Source organism: Thermobia domestica, chromosome 1, assembly GCF_964235325.1.
Source record: "Thermobia domestica chromosome 1, izTheDome1.hap1.1, whole genome shotgun sequence".
Taxonomy (NCBI): Eukaryota; Metazoa; Arthropoda; class Insecta; order Zygentoma; family Lepismatidae; genus Thermobia; species Thermobia domestica.
Genome location: NC_137454.1, coordinates 386,201,194 through 386,221,239, shown reverse-complemented (window position 1 = coordinate 386,221,239; position 20,046 = coordinate 386,201,194). Strand labels below are relative to the sequence as shown.

The 20,046-nt window shown below is 35.6% G+C and overlaps 1 protein-coding gene across 2 annotated transcripts in view; it reads right to left on the bottom strand.

Annotated features, from left to right (window-relative positions):
• Nucleotides 1-5,786: 5,786 nt before the first annotated feature.
• The window catches only part of LOC145668351 (venom allergen 3-like), an 80,310-nt gene continuing 66,050 nt past the window's right edge, over nt 5,787-20,046 (bottom strand). The window contains exons 5-7 of one of the 2 annotated variants that reach the window (XM_081736126.1): nt 18,287-18,440; nt 13,165-13,400; nt 5,787-6,616 (exon numbers count right to left, since the gene is read on the bottom strand). In XM_081736126.1, the coding sequence (XP_081592252.1) occupies nt 6,531-6,616; nt 13,165-13,400; nt 18,287-18,440 (476 nt within the window). In that variant the 3' untranslated portion in view covers nt 5,787-6,530. The remainder of the gene's footprint in view (nt 6,617-13,164; nt 13,401-18,286; nt 18,441-20,046) is intronic. The other variant, XM_081736117.1, reaches the window with a different exon arrangement.

Below are 20,046 nucleotides of genomic sequence, written 5' to 3'. Positions count from 1 at the left end.
AACGTTTTGTAGTGTGGCGCTGCCAACGCTTTCAAGCTCCATGAATCATCTGTGTTCAGTGCGGGCCAAGTCCACGTAGTAAAATGACTCAACAGCGTGATTTGCCAGAATCTCTGGCATGGCGAGCTTTCAGGTTAGAAGCTCGTCAGGCATAGGGGGAGGTCTCAAATACTGTTTGGTTGACACAGAGTCTCAAATAGGGATGATTTCCCGATAGTGGACTCGATTTTAAACAAGGATGTTATAAATAGAGGATCTGCCCATATGTATCGTCATCCTATTAAATCGATGGAACCAAAAAACAACCGAGCATCGGCACGTCTGATTGACTATTCTCGTTTCCACCAAAGTCTGATTGGCTACTTTCGTTTCCGTCATGATTGTTGGCTCTAAACATTGCAATCCTATTGGGTGGAGTGGGCAGAGTAGGGGTGGCGAAACTATGACGTATGGCTTCAAGATTTTGTTGTAAGGGCACATCCTCTATTTTATAAGATCCTTGATTTTAAACGACTCTAAATGTTCGAAGAAGACAAGGACAGAGTCGTCTACGAGCAACAACAGGCAGAGACGATCTTTATCTCTTGTTAACAACCCGTCAGAATCCGTGGCAGAACGCAACTCTTCTGCAGCGAGCCTTCCAAATAAAGACAGAACACACAATATCCAATAAAACTGTCCGCAATCGCCTTCGAGAAGGGGACCTGTATGTACCTAAGCCCATGGTGTGTGTCCCATTAACAGCACGACATCGTGAGCGGAGGGAATCGTAGATATGGACGCAATGAGTGGAGCCATATTTTGTTCTCTTGACGAGTCGTGATTCGGTGTGGAATCTGATAATCGACGTGTATTGATCTGTAGGGAGTGTGACACACGAAGAAATCTCATGTTTGTGCGAGAAAGATTCCATTATCATGGTGGTGGACTTACGGTATGGGCAGAAATCAGCATTGGTGGGCATACTGAGCTCCATATCATGCGAAATGTGTCTTTGACGGGTCGCAGGTATAGGGATGAGATCCTGCAACCTTCTGTTCTGCCGCATGCTGGTGCCATTGGTGATTCGTTCGTTTTTATGGATGACAATGCTTGTCCTTACAGAGATCGGTTGGTGGATGAGATGCTTGAAGCTGAGGGTATAGCTCGAAAGGTGTGGCCAGCATGCTCCCCAGATGTCAATCCCATTGAGAATGTCTGAGATATGGTTGGCAGACGGATTGCGGCTCGGCCAGTATCTCCAACAACCATTCACAGTTGGAGGTCGCTCTCCTGGGTGAGCGGAACAATATCCCCTAAGAACTTATCGACAATTTCGTCAAATTCCATGCTGCACAAGTGCGAGGCTGTGTTGACTGTTCGAGTTGATCCTAAATTTCTTAACTGGATGGGATCTAAACGAGTGTCATAAATGTAAAGTCGAACGACTATAGTTTCGTGTAGGATTGCCACATTCCTCCACTGGAAATACAGGATGCACGTTGTGAAAAAAAGAAAAAGAAAGAAAAACTGTACGCAGATTTCTAAACGAACTTGCAACACATAATTTATTTTAACATTTAAAAATGTTAACTTTTTAAAACAGTACATCTTGTTACTTGATCATTTTGTTCGAAAGGTACATCATAAACTTCATAAAGCCGCTTCTAACACCAACTGATATTTAACATTCTAACTGCTGATTTGGTATTTCTCAGGAACTGTTCATCTTGTAATACAGTGGACTCTTTTTAATTCGAACTTGGATAGTTCGAATTATTGGATACTCTATTAAAAACAATGATAAAAAATCGTGGATAAATCGAACTTTTGAACCTTGTGTTTGGATAATTTGAAATATTTACAACGAAAAAAATTGCAGTGTCCGACAGATTGGAAACAGAATAATGCAATTTTAACTGGTTCTTGTTGATCTGTTATCTTACCCAGAGGCAGCCGTGGGAAAGGAAAAGCTTCGTTTCTTAATACCATCTCCGCTGGACTCCCTCCTGCTATATAGAATCCGACAGAAGGTGGTTGGTATGCATCTCCCCTCCTCCTCAATAACCTGCAAGTATCCATCCCATCTGCAGAAGTGAACTATTTTGAACCCTGACCTCTACTAGCAAATATCTTGTACGAGACATTTGTGCAATTATTTTTAACTGAACTGAAAGCAGTGCTAAAAAAGGTAACCAGATTCGTTTGTGATCTATTGGCGTGCATTATGCACAATGTCGAATCGCTGCTCATATTCTAATTCCATACAAAAGCATGGTCGGCCGTATTCAGAGTCGTTCTGATGTGTGACTAGCTCCATACTAAAGAGTTCGACTAACATGTTTCATGCAGTAGTCAGACCCTTAGTATGACGCTAATAAAACGTGAAAATGACTTTGAATACGGCCCGGTGCTTTAAAGGTAAGGTGTTAATTAGTTTTTCATGTACAGTACAATTATTTTGTTTCCTTAATTTTACTTAAAAATGAGAGTTTTGGTTAGTTCGATTTTTTTTTTTCGTGTCCCCTTGGACTTCGAACTAAAGAGATTCCACTGTATATAATTATGAAAATCATTGTAAGTCACGTTCAAATTCACTAAACACTGCAAAATGAAATCCACTGTTGTCAGATCAAGTCTTTCCTCTCCTTACTCCACTGTCCACTCGTTAATGAAAATGTACGTTCAGCATTTGGATTATGTGCTGCGATGCTGAATTTTTGGCAGCTGCAAATGCTATTCTGTGGACCTACATTAGGATTATATAGGACCCACAAATCCTCCTTATCCGGAAGAGCCATTTAGATGGGTCAGTTTGTTCTCGAACGACACAACATTATCAGAAACTAATGTTTCAGTTCTTTCGTAAAGCCCTGAAATATAGTGAGAACACCCTTTTTGGCATGATTTTAAAATATGCACTTCCAGTAGTTAGAAGCAAATACAGAACAAATGTGGGTGCTATGTAATCTTCATACCGGACAATCTTGTTTATACAGGGCCTCTGGCAGCCATAGTTTTTTACAGTCTTAACTGCAATATTATTTCAGTTTTTCATAATAGATGTAGCTTCTGCTATGAGTCTCCACTTTGGAATCTCCAGAATTCACGCTGGTGCGTACTTCAACACTAGGAGAGAGGAAAACATTATATACAAGAGAAGGCTGATATACTATCGGCAATTTGATCAGTTTTTGAGACAGTGATCAGTCTTGTATCAGTGATCAGTGTACGCTCGGAACTCAGAACAAAATCAAAATATTCGAAATTGTTGCAATACGTAAAAAAGGAGGCTTGGGTATCACTCAAGAGTTGATATTGTGTAAGATCGGTATAAATATTTTTTTTTTTCAACTGAATAGCCAATATCGAGATACGATTACTAGAATCCATGTTTGTGGGTTACCATATCATGTCGCTATCTTTAAGAGTTGTAAGGTTAATGTTGAGAATAATGTAATTGACTGAGCATTTGAATCACAATCTACATAAATAATATTCGTTCCATTAAATCTTATAAATTTAGACACTATTTAATTCGTCTAATTGATGAATGTTTGCATAATATCCATTTATAATTTGTGTTTTCAAATATTCTAAACTTTTTAGTTCTTAGGAAACATCTTCATCACTTGTGACATGACATATTAATAGAATATGACCTTCACTTAATCCAACACACCAACCAGTCTGCTATAGATATTGTATTTTTCAAAGTATTTATAACATAGATTGGAATATTAGTAAGATATAGTCTGTACTTGTATTGGAAAGCAGTGTAATGTAAAAACTCAGAAATTTTTGTTCCAAAATTCCGAACGAAAGCGATAAATTTTCTCAGTGTTCATTCTTTTAAGTCTACTTGAATAATATGAAAATATTTATTTTCTATCTTAACAACTTGTGATGCAGAAAAAAATATTTTTCAAACGACCATTTCGTTCATAAAAACAGTAATTTTACAAAGTAACGGTCCAATATCTTCTTGGTATTTGAGTATATCAATACTGACCTTTACTTCCACTGCAATATTATGATGGAATTTAGAAGGAAACTTTCCACAGGATACCAGCATTTGTTCTCAACCTTCTAAATAGTACACGATAAAATACTTTTATATTCATTAATAAATCCAGAAAGCTGACAACGATGTGAGTGACAGCATGTATCGATCTCGACTCTTGAACGAATGTTCAATAACAACTTGATATTTTTAATTTTAAAAAATCTTAATATACGTACGTGCTCGAGAATCACATTTAAGTTCGATTTAATAGAGGCCTACTGACCTTTCAATATTAGAAGGACATGACATTTTTATTCATTGATCATAATGGATTCAATTGCAATTTGTTTCGTTATCGTGAATCGATCGATGTACACTCATATCCAAAATGATTGTCGCATATCTATAACTGTCTTGTAAGAATATAATTTGATAATGATTTTGCAGGGTACTTTTAATACTGATACTACACCCTCCATTCCAAAAGAAACCGAACTTTTGAAAACAAATAGTACCACTAGTGCCATCTGTTGTAATATTTTACCGGTAGATGGCGTAGTCCCTCATTGACAACTGGTATAAATGTCATGACATTTTGATGCACGGCAACAAAGTTATTGCGTTTCAACTGTCAGTGTGTTGTGTACATCGGTCGGAAAATGAGTTTCAAACAACGAGCTGCAATTGAGTTTTGTGTTAAACTGGGTAAAACTTTTAGTGAAACGCACCAAATGCTACAAAATGCATATGGTGATGAGTGTCTATCCCGTACGCAAGTTTACGAGTGGTTCAGGCGATTCAAATCGGGTAGAGAGACGCTGGATGATGACGAAAGATCAGGCCGTCCCAGAATCGGATTATCGGAAGAAAACATCGAAAAAGTGCGTGAATTCATCAAACATAACAAAAAATCGTCGGTGAAAGTTATTGAAATGGAATTAGGCATTCCTCAAACAACCGCATACCGCATTTTGACCGAAGTTTTGGGCCTTAAGAAGGTTAATTCGCGGTTTGTACCACACAAACTTACCGAAGACCAAAAAGTTGATCGAATTGCGCATTGCAAAGACATCGTTAAAAGTGCTCGGCAGGATCGAAACTTCTTGAAATCGATTGTAACTGGTGACGAGACGTGGTGTTTTGAATATGAGCCCGAAACAAAGCGGCAAAGTGCTGAATGAAGAGCGCCGGATGAAGGAACACCCCAAAAAAAAGTCGCTTGGTGAAGTCAAAAGTTAAGGTGATGCTGATTTGTTTTTACGATTCAAAAGGAATTATCCACAAAGAATTTGTTCAGCCCGGCCAGACAGTCACTGGAGAGTTTTACTTGGGCGTCATGAAGCGTTTGCTGGCAAGAATTCGTCGTATTTGGCCCGAATATCGCGAAATCGGCAGTTGGACTCTTTTGGACGATAATGCACCATCACATCGTTCGCGACTTGTAACTGAATTTTTGGTCAAAAATCACATTATTCGGTTGCATCATCCGCCCTATTCACCAGATCTCGCTCCGTGCGATTTCTATCTGTTCCCGAAACTGCATTTGGCGATGAAAAGAAAGTGGCACGCATCGATTGATGCCATTGAGAAGGCGACGACCGCCGTCCTAAAGACCATTCCAATAAAGGACATGGAGAAGTCATTTGACAACTTGTTGGAGTGTGCAAATATGTGTATCGATGCAGAAGGGGAATACATTGATTAATAAAAATGATTTGTTCCAAAATGTACATTGCTTTTTTTTTAAAAAAAAAAAAAAACGTTCGGTTTCTTTTGGAATGGAGGGTGTATGTGTATAATCGGGAAATGTATATTTGTAGTAAATTTCATAGCAAAAGAAATATACATACGAATGAGTAAAACAAAATGTTGCTAAATGGACAAGAAAGTTTTATTTTCGTTTTGTTGTTCTTATTTACTGCTCTTTTGACATGAAATTTGCCACATACAGTGCATGTCTTTGCCTATTATACACATACCAACATTATAAGAAATACTGGGCGAATTCGTTATCAAATTATATTCCTACAACAACATATTTATAGACATGTGACAATAATTTTGTACATGAGTGTACATATCGTGTTTATAGCACTATTAGAAACAATCAGACCTTGGAAAGTAAATTATCCCTGATTTTGTTGTTCTAAATTTGATATCGTAAACAGCGCTTTATTGTGTGTACTAATATTTCTAGTGAAACAAGAATAATTTCAAGCTTAAAAGTCTGTCCAAACTTGGGTAATTTCTCATAAAATTTCTATATTTATTTTCGCAAGGAAACAATTACTTAAATAATCTTAAACGTATACAATGTATTTATGTACATTTTGCTGCGAACTAATTTTCGTAGTATAATACAGAGTACTGCATATTTGTTGATCATGACAAAGTAGATAGTTCAATATCGTCAGCATTTGTCATAGTCTAAGGCGATATCTACAACTGCTGCCTGATTTCTAACGTAAACAGTTATTCCTCAGAAGCTTGAGCTATCTTTGTAAGTTTTAAAATACCTTACTGGGTATTTGCTTCTGTTTTCTTGTTATTTTACAATAATACACGCTGTTACCACAATGCTGAGAACCAACACCGTTGACAATGACTCCAGTTTTATTCCGCGGTTTATTTCTGGAACAATAAGTGAAAAATTAATTACAAAATCATTATTCAAGGCTAGATTTACAATTAAGACTACACACGAAACTCGCCCCAAGTATGTTATATAAAATATAAAGTCGAGACACTCCGGTTTGTTCGTGTAGGGTGTAGGAAGGATCAATAAATCATGCAATATTTCAATGTAAACTAACATAAAAATCTAGAGGTGAATTAACATAATACAGATCAATAAATCTATCTATTTATTTCCAACACAATAGGCTATAGCCCAATTACAGTGTTGAAAATTACATAATTACATATTCGTAACTCTTGATAACGACATTTCTAAATTCCTTATATATCCAATTCATATATCACATATATCCAATTCATTGTTATTTACACACATTATATTATACAAGGCTGTTGTTCTCTAGATTGGTGATTTCATCAATATATTAGTTTTTTTATTTTGTACAGTAATTGAGGTCAGTGTTTTCACGTGTTTTTAATGAAGGAACATGAAAATTCAATAAAGAAACTAAGTCAGGACAGTACAAAATATTTTGTGTTACTTTCTGAATTAATAATAAATCAATCATATGACGTCTTTGTTCTAGTGTTGGAAGACGAAAGTTCTCAAGGATGGTTTTATAAGCTGTCGTAAGTAGGATGAATGTGAGCTTCTCTGTAGGTTAGAAATTTCAACAATTTTGCCTGAATTCTTTGTAATTGCTTTAATTTTTTAATTGAGACGGATTCCAAATAGTAGAAACATACTCTAACTTTGAACGAACATATGCATTGAACAACTTACGTAATGTTGAACAGTTCTTAAATTTTTTTCCTGTTCTTATTACGAATCCTAATAGTTTGAATGCTTCAGTTGTTATATTTACAATGTGATTGTCAAACGTTAACTTAGCATCAAACGTAACACCAAGATCCTCAACTGATTAATGCCTATTTACTACATTTTTTTTTAAAAAAATTACATAATCAAAGTGACGAGGTTATTTGCTTCTAGTGAATGATAATACTTTGCATATGCCTGCATTGACTCCAAGTTGATTAGAAAACCAGTTACCAATATGATCTAGACTTAGCTGCAAATTTTTTGTATCGTCCAGTGAATGATTTTACCATATATTTTTAGATCATACGCACATAGTAATTTTTCATGGTTACGAATGCAGTCTGGTAAACCATTAATAAACAAGAGCAATAACAATGATCATAAGTTTGAACCCTGGGGATGCAATATATTTTTTAGATTTGTATGAGCTAAGCAGAACAGATCGTCTACGCTTAGATAGCTATGACGAGAAGAATGTAATCAAGGGCGGAGAAACGTAAAAAAGCTTTAATTTTTCTAGTAATATGTTGTGATTAACTTTATCGAAAACCTTTTCAAAGTCAATATAAATAACACCAACTTGGCTACCTACATCTAATGAATTCCCTATAAAATCTGTAATAATTGCAAGGTTCGTTATTGTGGATCTTTGTGGAATAAAGCCATGCTGTTTCATATAATATTATAATACTTCAATATAAACATAAAAATCCAGAGATGAATTGTTAACATTATAAAGACCAATAAATATAATATTTCAATGTAAACTAAAATCAGAATTCAGAAGTGAAATGTTAACAACATTATACAGAAAACTGGGGCAGGGCCCTAGCTTATTAAAAATATTGTTAGCATTGAATAATGACATAATTAATATGAACATTTTAAAGTATTTTGCAAGAGAATAGTATAAAAGTACAAAAAAACATGAAAAACAAGAATATAGCAAAAGTTTAAAAAATAATTCAGGAAGTAGAGAAAAACAATAAATAAATAAGATTAAAAATTAATAAACAATTGCGGTGTAAACGGTGCCGCGAAACAGTGCTTCATACCTATATGAAAGCTTTTCTTCTCCTTATAGAAACAGGAGAACTGGAACTGGAACTGGAGTTAGGGACAACATACCTTGTGGTAACCAACTTCAGGAAATGTAATCAATATCCCGTGCCGTGGAAAATCAGCACCCGGGGTGAGAATATACGACGGCGCCCCGTACTTATGAGTGAGGTCGATAAACCAGCCGGAAGCGTCGCCATGGAGTGAAGCGCAAGAAAATTTTAAAAAATAAACCCTGTTTTTCCGTTATTTTGAGCACTTTTTATAACTTTTTCCTTCCATTTTATATATGTGCACATGTATTTTCCTAACATGAGTAACATTTTCCTCTCTTCTTTCTTTCCCTTTCTTTTTCCTCCCGAATTTTGCTCCCCCTTACTTCGACGCCCGGGGCCATCGACCTCTCCCCCATGGCACAGCACGGACAATATCTTAAGTTGCATAAGTACCGCAAATACCTTGTGTTTGTATTAATGCAAAATGCATATAGTGTTACTAACAACTGAGTATATAACATACAAATAAAATTGTCTGTCGATTTCGAATTGAACAATGAGAGCAAGTTGAAAAGTAATATTCAATTTTTGATAGAATATTGAACAAAATCCAACTATTAGATTTAGTTTACTTGTTTACTTGGTTTAGTAGCAATTGCAGAAAATTTATTACACGTACGACCAAAAATGTAAGTGAAAAGGGAACTTTATTGATTCATTTGTCTTTGATTACAAACAGTGTTGCTAATTATGCAATTTTAGGCTAAATAATTTATTCTACATGCTGATTAGTATTGCTATGAGACGAGACATTTTTACGAGACGAGCCACGATACGAGATGGAAACATTTGAGACGAGAAACGAGACGAGGCAGACTACTTGTCTCGTCTCGAAAATGCAAACGGTGGCGGGAAAGGCCAAGATTGAAGTTGGCAGTGGTCATAGAGATTGCAAAAGAGAAATACTTTGTGAGAAAAGATGTTGAAAAGCCTTCATAGAAAAGTGTCCTCTGTCTATTGAATGAAACAATCGTGATACATGAGCTTCCAGGAATATCATCCTTTATCTCTTGCCCCAAATTCCCCTTGTAAACTGAGGAATTCTAATTTTTTCATTTCTGGCTGGAATTATGACAAACAAAACAAAGACAGGGAAGATTTTTACAAGGTCAAGAAACCGAACTACCACCACCATCCATTCAATTTGAAAACTGGGTAAGGTCTCCACTCATCATAAGGTGTAGTTGAAAGTTCTGGCTGAGGTGACGGAAGAGAACAGACTACACTGGTCATTACCGGTATTCTCTCGTGGCGATATTCTTTTTGCTAAATGCACCGAAAACGACAACTGAAGCACAACGCCATTTTACAACTAAAATTTTGTCTTCTCTCTCTCGCACACACACACACACACACATATATATATATACTTTTACCATTTTACCAATCGCTCGCTTAGGAGCATCTGCAATATACAGCAGTCATGTTGTAAAATTCAGCTCTTCGTTTGGAAGCCGGGCAAAGGACAAAGAAAGCCAAGATATTGTCGATGAATCCTTCAAATTGCTGTTTGCATTCAGTAAATTTATGATACTAACAATAACACTGGAGGTGAAGAGATTTTACAGGATTATTTGTTTTGTTACGCGGAAATGCTGGATCTGACCAGAGGGCGAAATTGCCCTTTGCTTCCATGTTGAGAGAGGAATGTTTCCCTTTCCTAGTGAATAATATTAATTAGAACCTGAATTATCTTCAGAAAGGGTTTCCTACAGGCACATAAAATATTTCAACCTTGATAAGTGTAAACAGTTGCTGTAATATTCACGGAACTCCGTTGAAAGCAGAAAATATCATGAGAATGTGTAAAATTTAAACATTGAAGAACATAATTAACAGAAAAGAAATAGGATACCCACACCATATTTTTAATCTTGCTATAAAATGTATAGCCTATATTTTTACTATTTCCTTACCTCCATGAAGGTAACCTGGGGAGGATATTTTTCCCAAATCTTTCAGACTGAAATCCTCTTATCCCGCACGATTTTGCTCCCTTACACTGATATAAAAAGACAAGTGCTGTTTAAATTCATACATATGACACTTCCGGAACTCAACCCGGGGCCTTCGAGTCGATGATCTATCGTCGCAGACCGCTCGGCTAGTTATGAAAGTGTACGTTGTACGATCACGACAATATAAGAAAATATTTTTAAAAAGTCGCCATCTTTAATCCAAAATGGCCACTCAAAAATAATTTTTTTATACCACTTGCTAATCTGGGTGTACCGTCATGAGTTTGATACACAAATGGGGCAAACACCATATAGGAGCACAGACCCCGCGGGTATGGGGACAGATTTGTACCATGGGGGTGTAGATTGTCCCCAAGCATTCTTTCCTCCGATGTGTCGGTCAACTTCCAGTACTATGGCACTTTAAGTAGAGCTCATTGTGTAGTAACCTAATTTCAATCAAATACTTTCTATTACTCAAATTATTTTGTTCCATACTATTGTTTTTTAAATAATTGCAACAAAGCTAAACATTCTAAAATGGAAAGTAGTTTTTGGATTGATCTGGGTTAACACTGTAACACCTAAAGGATGGAATATATGAAATCAAAGTATATATATATATATATATATATATATATATATATATATATATATATATATATATATATATATATATATATATACAGACACTATAGAGCAAGTGGGATGATTGTATACGGTAGTGTCGGGGATGGTGACACCTAGCTGTGGCACTGTCGCCAGTGCAGTTACATTGAACTTTGGTTGTCGTGTAAACGTTACTTGGCATTAGTGTCTAGTAATTTACTGTATATTCGTGTATTGAAACTGGTGAAACAAATTTCAATGTTTCAAAATGAAAAAAAAAAAAAGGCGCAGTCAGGGTCGAAGAACCTCAGGCAAATAACAGCAGAGAAATATTATCTTGTAAATTTGTCCTTGCCTTGTGAGCTTATTTGAATTTATTTTTAAGACTTTTGGACAACTTTGTCTCACGCAGAATGGATTATGATGGGAAAATTAGTAGAATGAAGAAAGTGGTAGGATACGAGGCAACTGCTAGAAAACACACACATTCGTTGTTTTTTCACCACAATGCTCACATAGCACTAACCGAGATCGAACCGAGTATCACACGCACCAGAGGTGAATGCTTCACGGTGTAGCTATCGTAACATTTCTTTTCTTGTGTATTCTGGGTAATAACTGTTGTATCTTGATCAGCATGGTGCAGTCTGCTACATTTTACTTTAGTTCGCATGATATGCGGCAATATTTTACGAGACAAAACGAGACGAGACAGAACCCTTCGAGGCGAGACGGGACGAGCACATCTTTTCGAGACAAGACATGCTTTACACGAGACAGTCTGAAGTCTCGTTTCGTGGCAACACTAGTGTTGATTAGTCAATATGCATATATGCACGTAGTTTAACTGTTACTAGGGTTGATAACTGGCTGCTATTTTTATCGACAGACCGGCATTTTTTGTTAGATTTAACTATATATTTCAAGGTTAAAATTACAGTTTTTCTTCATCTGTTTTGAAGATTATGAACAGGTGACGGTAATTTTATTTTTTAGAGTTTGCAACCCTGGCTATTACCTATAATTTGGCCAATGACTCCTAAATGCTGATTTCTAGTCATCACTTGTTCTCAGCGGTAGTTCCGTAGTTTTCAATCGAAACTTTTAATAAATATAAAATGAATAAAAGAAAGCAAAACCTAACTATTATACTAATCCTGCATGCAGCTGCATCAGTACTTACGTTGCCACATCACAATATATCTTATGTGTCTTTTGTATCCTTCTCGAGTAAGTGTCACAGCTAATCATGATTCAAGATATTCTGCGTTCCAGTAGCTAATTACACCGCGTAGTTAATTCTCATAGACCCTACAGGTTTTAGAGGATGTTTGTTTTGTTACACTAGTTCAATAGTGTACCCATGGGCCTCTCTAGTTAGAGGAAACAGGGAGATACGTTCCACCAAAATTTTTGTTTAGAAGATGACAGGGCAAAGTTGATTGCGTTTTCCTAAAAGTAGTAAAGCATCTAAAAGTATTTGCTGGCACATAAGACGTACTCTATTTTCTTTATTCATGTGGAGGAGAAAGATATTTTTACTTTGTATTATATTTGAAAATTTGCAAAATGTTTCAGCGAGGGATGTTTGACAAGGACTACTGACATTTACTGAACTAATGAATAACTATGTAATTGAATGTTGTTCACCGTTAGGAAGCAAAGAAGGTTCAAACAATTTGAAATTAGGATAATTTATGGAAATTGCTAAAAACCTCTGTATCGTCGTATTAGACGTAACACTTTTTGAACTTAGTTCTACAGACAAATTTATCTTGTTCGCCGTTAGTAGAGTAAAGCCTCTATGGCTTATTATGAATTTCAATCGTGGATTAACATAATGTCGGAATTTATTTCATGGTCAGTATATTTCTTTCAAATAGGTATTGTGTATGCTGATTATCGCTATGGATCTGTCACTGTTCCCTAGTGGGTATGGCAATCATGAAAAAAGAAAAGAAAATGTGCTTTGAACCGATCGAAAACATCTGACGATATTCATGCCTAGAAGCTACACTATTGAAATTTAAAACTTACCGCAGAGACCTTTAAAATCTTTGGAACAACTGGTCCCTACTGGGCATTCACTGCATGCTTTTCCTATTCGATATATTGGCATACCATAATAGTTTCCTTGTGGTCCATAGTTGCATACGAATAAATTGTGAATACCATCCTCCTCTTTGTAAACACATAAACCACATCCAACGGCAAATGTTTGAGCCCAGATCATTTGCGTATAATCTTCATAATGTGTTTGGTATACTGATAGCCTAAAACACAGATACTTCAAGTAAGAGACTCACTAAATAAAAAACAATTAATACTAGATCGTAAATAATGAAAGTTAAATATCTAATTTATATGAGATTTTAAGTAGACTCATATTTAAGGTTACATGTTGTTGAGTACAAAGTAGGATAAATAGATTCGAAAAACAGCAAATTCAAGAAATCTTCAAAACTAAATCTATCCCCAAAATTGACAAAATAACACTATACAATAAATGGGAAGAATGTCCTACAATATTATGTAGACACTAATACAATTGTAAACCTTGGAGCAACAGTAGTCCAACCAACCTAGGTCCACAACAAAAATTTTTAAAAAATTCGAAACAAATCTCAACGTTTAGTAGAAGCCTACGCAGCAAATAAGTGTAAATTTAGTTTCGTTGTTCTAGTTCCCAAATAGAAGCCCTTGTAAAATAATATTCGGAAGTGAATGCTAAATTTTAAGCCTATATTCCTAATTTTGAAATTGTCGGGTTAACCACTATTGCACCCGAATCAATAACTCAGTTCTTACACGTACACTATTCAGTGTTCGTAGATTTCGCTGCAAAAATTGTCATCAAATGACTCAAAATTTTCTCTTTTCTTATCAAATTTAGTTCATTGAATATTAAGTTCCTATGACAGAGGTTATGTATTAAGATTAATTTAGCCATATGAAAGGAAGTTCTAACCACGTTTGTTTTATTCATTCTTTTGCTTCTATTCCTTTTTACTTTTTCCTTCACTTTTTTACAAAAAAATACACAAAAATACACCCAGTAAATAATGGGTGTAAGTTATGCTACTATGAGCACACACACACACACACACACATTATTGCTATTGTACTGGTTCATTTCTGAAGAACAAATAAAAACTTAAGCATTTAGGCCCAGCGGCGCCGACTTTTTAAAATTTATGTGGGTGCGTATCAGTGGCAAAGCGTGTTATATGTTTTCAGGGGAGTCTCCATATTTTTTGATTGATTTCCTTTTAGTTAAAATCTTTCATGAACAGTGTCATAAAGGGTTGTGCTCCATTCTATTCACAACATAGTTCCATTTTTTATTGTGACGACTGCCTTTGACTAGACCAGAGACAGGCAAGGAAGAGGGGAGTGTGTTGCTTGCCTTGGTTCCCTTTGCACAAATACATTGCAAACAAACAATTAAGTTTTAGAGGTTAGAAATTTTAACTTCCATCCCCGTGTTTTAATTGCTGATTATTTTTTGACAAGTGAGAAATATTTAATTTGTTTCTATCAAACAAAATCTTGTGTAACCGCAGCACCCACAAGATTATTTGTGTCGGTGCTGGAACGCCGGAGCACCCACGTAGTCGGCGCGCGTCTTTAGGACTATGTTTAATAGAAGGGGTCCAGCATTTTTCTTTTTAAAAAATACAATTTCGGTAATTTCTGTTCAGATTACGTTAGGTGGGTTAGTTTATGTTAAATTATGTTAGTGTAGGGGTCCAGCATAATTTTCCAAAAAAAAAAAAAGATATATATAATTTCGCTTATTTATATTAATATTAGGTTAGATTTGGTTACGTTATGTTAGGTCTAACAAGGAAACCGATTCAAGTGTGACACGAAATTGTGGACGAGTTTATGCGCAAACGAAGTGTTTTTGCATACAATTAAACCCATTAGAAGGAAAAATCCTCGATCTCAACCGTTCCGGAGATATAGAGGAATAAGGGGAAGGCTGGTGCTCCTATATTTTGCGAATTTTTGAATAAGTAGCGATAGTACAAGTAAAAGAGATTTTTGAAAATGAAAGATTCCTTCATCCACGAAACTGTAGTAGTACGTCGCCTTATACATGAGAGTTACAAAACCGAAGAGTCTATAACAAATTTAGGTGAAGAATGTTTTGGAGAGGGAAGGCGAAAATACCGAAGTTCCATTCTTGCCTAAAATTGGCGTGTAATGTGTCTATGTATAGGTTTCTTGGTATGCTGAATCGACTAAAAGCATCATCACTCAAATAGCATAAAAAATGTTTTTTTTTTATTGGTAGCCGTCCGAACTTTGCAAGCTTTTATAATTTCTACAATTATTAACTGATTAAAACTGTATGTGATATACAGTATATAGGCGTACAGGTTTTCGTTTTAAAGTGGAAGATACTATTTTCGTTTATTGATTCATATTTGCCTTTTAATGTATGTCACAAACTACACACTGTCGTACTTACGTTTGCAACAATATGTGTTTATGTTTCGTATTATTTGATTCGTTTTTCTATAACGCTTTTGCACAGAATATGGCCTGGTATTTTTGTTCACATAATAACGTCACTGTTCCTTTGGCAATATAATTAATACATTTTCGTATCACCATTTCCCATTTTCTACGGACTAAAGAAATGATATATTAGCAAGTAATATTATACAATTTTGTTCTATATGTTAATGGCGTTTGTTATTCCTCATAGCCTCTTTTTATTTCGGCGTCGGGTAAAAGCTACGCCACTTACCTCAACATTCAACATAACTTTTATTCGCTCTGGTGCATCTTTCTTAACGTTTCAACGCAATTTTCAAACGTATTCACTCGCAACATAGCCGAAAATCCACAAAATATCAGAGCACCAAATTTCTCCTTACCCCTATATATCTCCGGAACAGTTGAGATCGAGGGTTTTACCCTCCAATGGGTTTAATTTTTACACAAAAACACTTCGTTTGAGCATAAACTTGTCCACAACTTCGTGTCACACTTGAATCGGTTTCCTTGTAAGTACTTGCATCATCCATTTCTCCTGTAAATTTTGTATTTTTTTACGTGCTTCTGGACCCCTTTTGCTAAGCATAACCCAGCATTTATATTGGTCAATCAATTAGCACGAGAATTTCATGGATTTTCACATTTTATCGAAAATTTCCTTTTCGTTTTTGCTAAATTTACCTACGTAATTTCCCTAGATTAGGTAAATTTCCCTTAAACTATGAACACTGACACTACTACTGACTTGCTTTGTCTCGTTTTCATCACCATTATCAGTGTTACAAATAAATGCACCGGATATCTTATTCCTATGTGCTAAAAGTGTGTAAATTAGAATGCTGATTTCAGGAAAAAGAGAAAGTTCATTCAACTATGAAACGCCAGTTGTTGAGAGATCTGAAGTGCGATAGTGCCTTGTTGAGCTAGAAACCTGATTAATTATTGAGAGTGTATTTGAAGATCATGGAGAGAATAAGACGTCCCATTCGGGTGCCGTTTTACCCATAATTATATTATTGATTAAAAAATGGCATTCACTGCCAATCCTTTCGACAATGAGATCTCGGAAACTATAGGCTCTAGAAAGATGACGTTTTCACTGATCGATTGGAAATTTTGCGTAGATTGTCCACTTCTAATTGAATATTAAAAAAACATGACCATTATTTCTTTATTACATTTTTATGGTACACTGGAAGCGTTGAAATAAATAAAAACAGCATATCCTACGCGTTATACATTCCAACACCACAATGTTCTATGTCTCAAGGGTTGCATATATCTCCCACTAGTTTGTTTCATGGCCAAATAATAATGAAAAAGGAAGGATAATCATTTCTCCAGTCTAAGATAAATCTTTATTGTTTGGAGTGTTTTGCCCAATGAACATCATATATAACTGACATTATAATTAATTGTGTATGTAATATATTTGCTTATTACATACTGGATGCAAGAAGAAAGAAAACACTGGTCATACATGAATTAGAAACTCCAATCGGAAGTAGGCTCAAATCTTGCAAACGGTGTGAGATATTGAGAAACTAATAATCGATAAAATCTCCCCTTTATGATACGCCTTGCCGATTTTTTCAAGACTTCTTTCACTTGTGTCTGTAAAGGGACATGTACAGATGTTGTGAGGAATGGGAAGGATATTATGCTCATATGCGAATGATGCGCTATGTAGAGAGCGCAGGTTCAGCTAGTATAGTCTGAAAGAACTCCTAAGATGGCAGCACAATTCATTTGCATTGATTTTGGAGAAGGCTTATAAAAATACAAAGGCTATGAACAATAATTTAGAACAAACTTTATGAAAGAGATCTATTTAATAAATAACCTATTTAAAGTACACATACTTAAAATGTTTGTCTTTGTTAAACGTGAAATCACATATAACCGTAAATGAAAGATTTGATAGCGAAAGTTATAGGTTGGAGCTAAAGCGTTTTAAATTGCTATTGTAGCATATTAATAGATTGATGATAGATGATGATAGACATTTTGTACAGTCTGTAAAAAAAAAAAAGAAGGCAGCATACTGCACACATATATGATTAGAATATAAACCTGTGTATTTAGAAGCATTAGACCGACAAAGATGGGTGATTCCTGAAAAGCTACTTACACTTAGTATGTTTAGATGGCACTAAATGCCATGTACTCGTCCGCTGGATGGCAAGTTTACAATAGTACTTTACAAAATGATGCAAATGTAGGAGATAAATTTCCGTGTGTCACAATATGCAAAATGTTGATCGGGTTATGATAGTCAAGCGTGCATTCATACGCCAATATGTAAAAGATACATCTGGTAACCAGGGCATTATGCGTTGTTATAGTGAGTTTCATAACGAACATTGACGGGAACATGCTATTGAAAGAACTGGATTACCGTGTTACCAACGCCGCACATACTGAACATGCATCATAGTACCTGAAACATGTTAAGTATACATACCTTTTCATGTGTCATCTATTTTTGTAAGTTTTATCCTTCTAAATACAAGGTGTTTTCTAACACGAATTATTTATGCTAACCCTGTATATATATAATTTGCATGTAAAATTGTGAATAACTATAACTTGACATTATATTAAACGCGCCAGTGGTTCTACATAATAAAGTAAAAGTGTTGATACTCACGGAATGTAATATGAAACGTCTTCGTTATCTAAATGCACTGCCTCTGATATCCAGGTGCTCAATGCCATGCCAATAAGTTTTCTGTTTGAATGTATTTTGCTGCTGTTTGGAAATTGAGGATAGAAAAATATATTTTGACCTACCTCAAATCTCCCTGTAGAAATTTTAGAAAAGAAAGGAAAGGAAAATGAATTAGAATTGCTTGGATCACTCAAAAAAATCAGTTAAGAATGCTCCAAGAACATTGCCAGAACGAACTTTAAAAGACATAAATTTTTCTTATTAACTTCTACAGGCTTTATACCAACAAGTTGTTCTATGTAGTTCATTATTATACTCATTAAACAGTTTTTGTAATATATTTTTTGTAATATATAATATCCATTTATACTTTCCTTACGTGCTAATTTTTTTCCACATGTTTTGTTTAAGAGTTCTGTTAAAACGTTCTACGACACGTTGTTTTACGAAGACATATGCTCAAAATGGAGGACTCAAAATTGAAAACTTCGCAAAATTCCGTCTCTCTCTGACGTGCGGTTCCCGAGATATGGCTCCTTAAATCTCCCGAAATCCGAACTTTTTAAAGCCAATATCTGGAAACCGTGTGCAGTTGGCCGGTGGCCACCGGTTACTATTTGGTACCAAATTGTTCACAATCCTTTTAGGTATTGATCAACATTAATATGATCTCTCGATGACTTACGGTTCCCGAGATATGGCTCCGTAAGTCTCCCGAAATCAGATCGTTTTTGACCAATATCTCGGGAACAGCAAGAGTGATGCGAAAAATTTCATCACTTTTTTGAGATATTTTTTGATGTAACGAATGGAGGGCTGAAAATAGGAAAAAATTCGCAAATAACAGACCCACACACAGACATAGAGGATTCAGTAACGAACGTTTTAGTTAAAAACACATTCCTATAAAGTAAGTTGTTCTTGCCTTTCGTGTTTTACCGTTTTCCATCACCGATGAGAGTATAATGCTTATAATTCGTATTCAAACTTTGATCTTTAACCAAAAGAAACTCGATCATGATTCCGCTCTAATGGTAACATGTGGACAACTGTCCGAGGAATAAATAGCGAACCACTCAGATTGTTCGTGTATAAGGCGCTTGCGGAATGTTTATTTCTGGTCTATGGTATTCAAAATGATCGTTAGTGTACGGTTATACCGAAATTTTCTAATTTCATCCTTCTTTTTCCTAACTTCAACGGGACGGAAAAAGTGAACAAATGCGTTGTTTTAAATGGAACCTGGTGATATCGCATGCTGAATCAACCTTATATATCTATTCCCTTTTGAAAGTACAAACGTGTTTGGTTTTTGGATACGATCAAGTGGACAGCGTGCTGATTGGCTACTCACATACACATACACAGAATACTCCTTGCACACTGATGTTTAAGACAGAGTCACACGCGTTCCCTTTGCTGCAAATTTGCTTTTGCTGCCTGAGCCAAAGATAACTCTTTGAATGTTTTTACTGAAAACCCTGATTTGCCTCTGAGTGAGGAAAATTTCATATCATTTGCCTCGGTATAAACACGCTGTTCTATGAGGGACAAAGGGTGATTCGAGATAGGAAATATGAAAAGGATGAAACAGGAATATTTTGGTATAAACGTATCCTTAGAGTTTCAGCGATTGTCAACAAGTTAAATTATGAAATCTTCAATTTAACGTCACTTACCTACAAGATTTTTAGGGAGCTCCTTCGTGGCTAAGCGGTTAGCGTACGCTCCTATGGCGT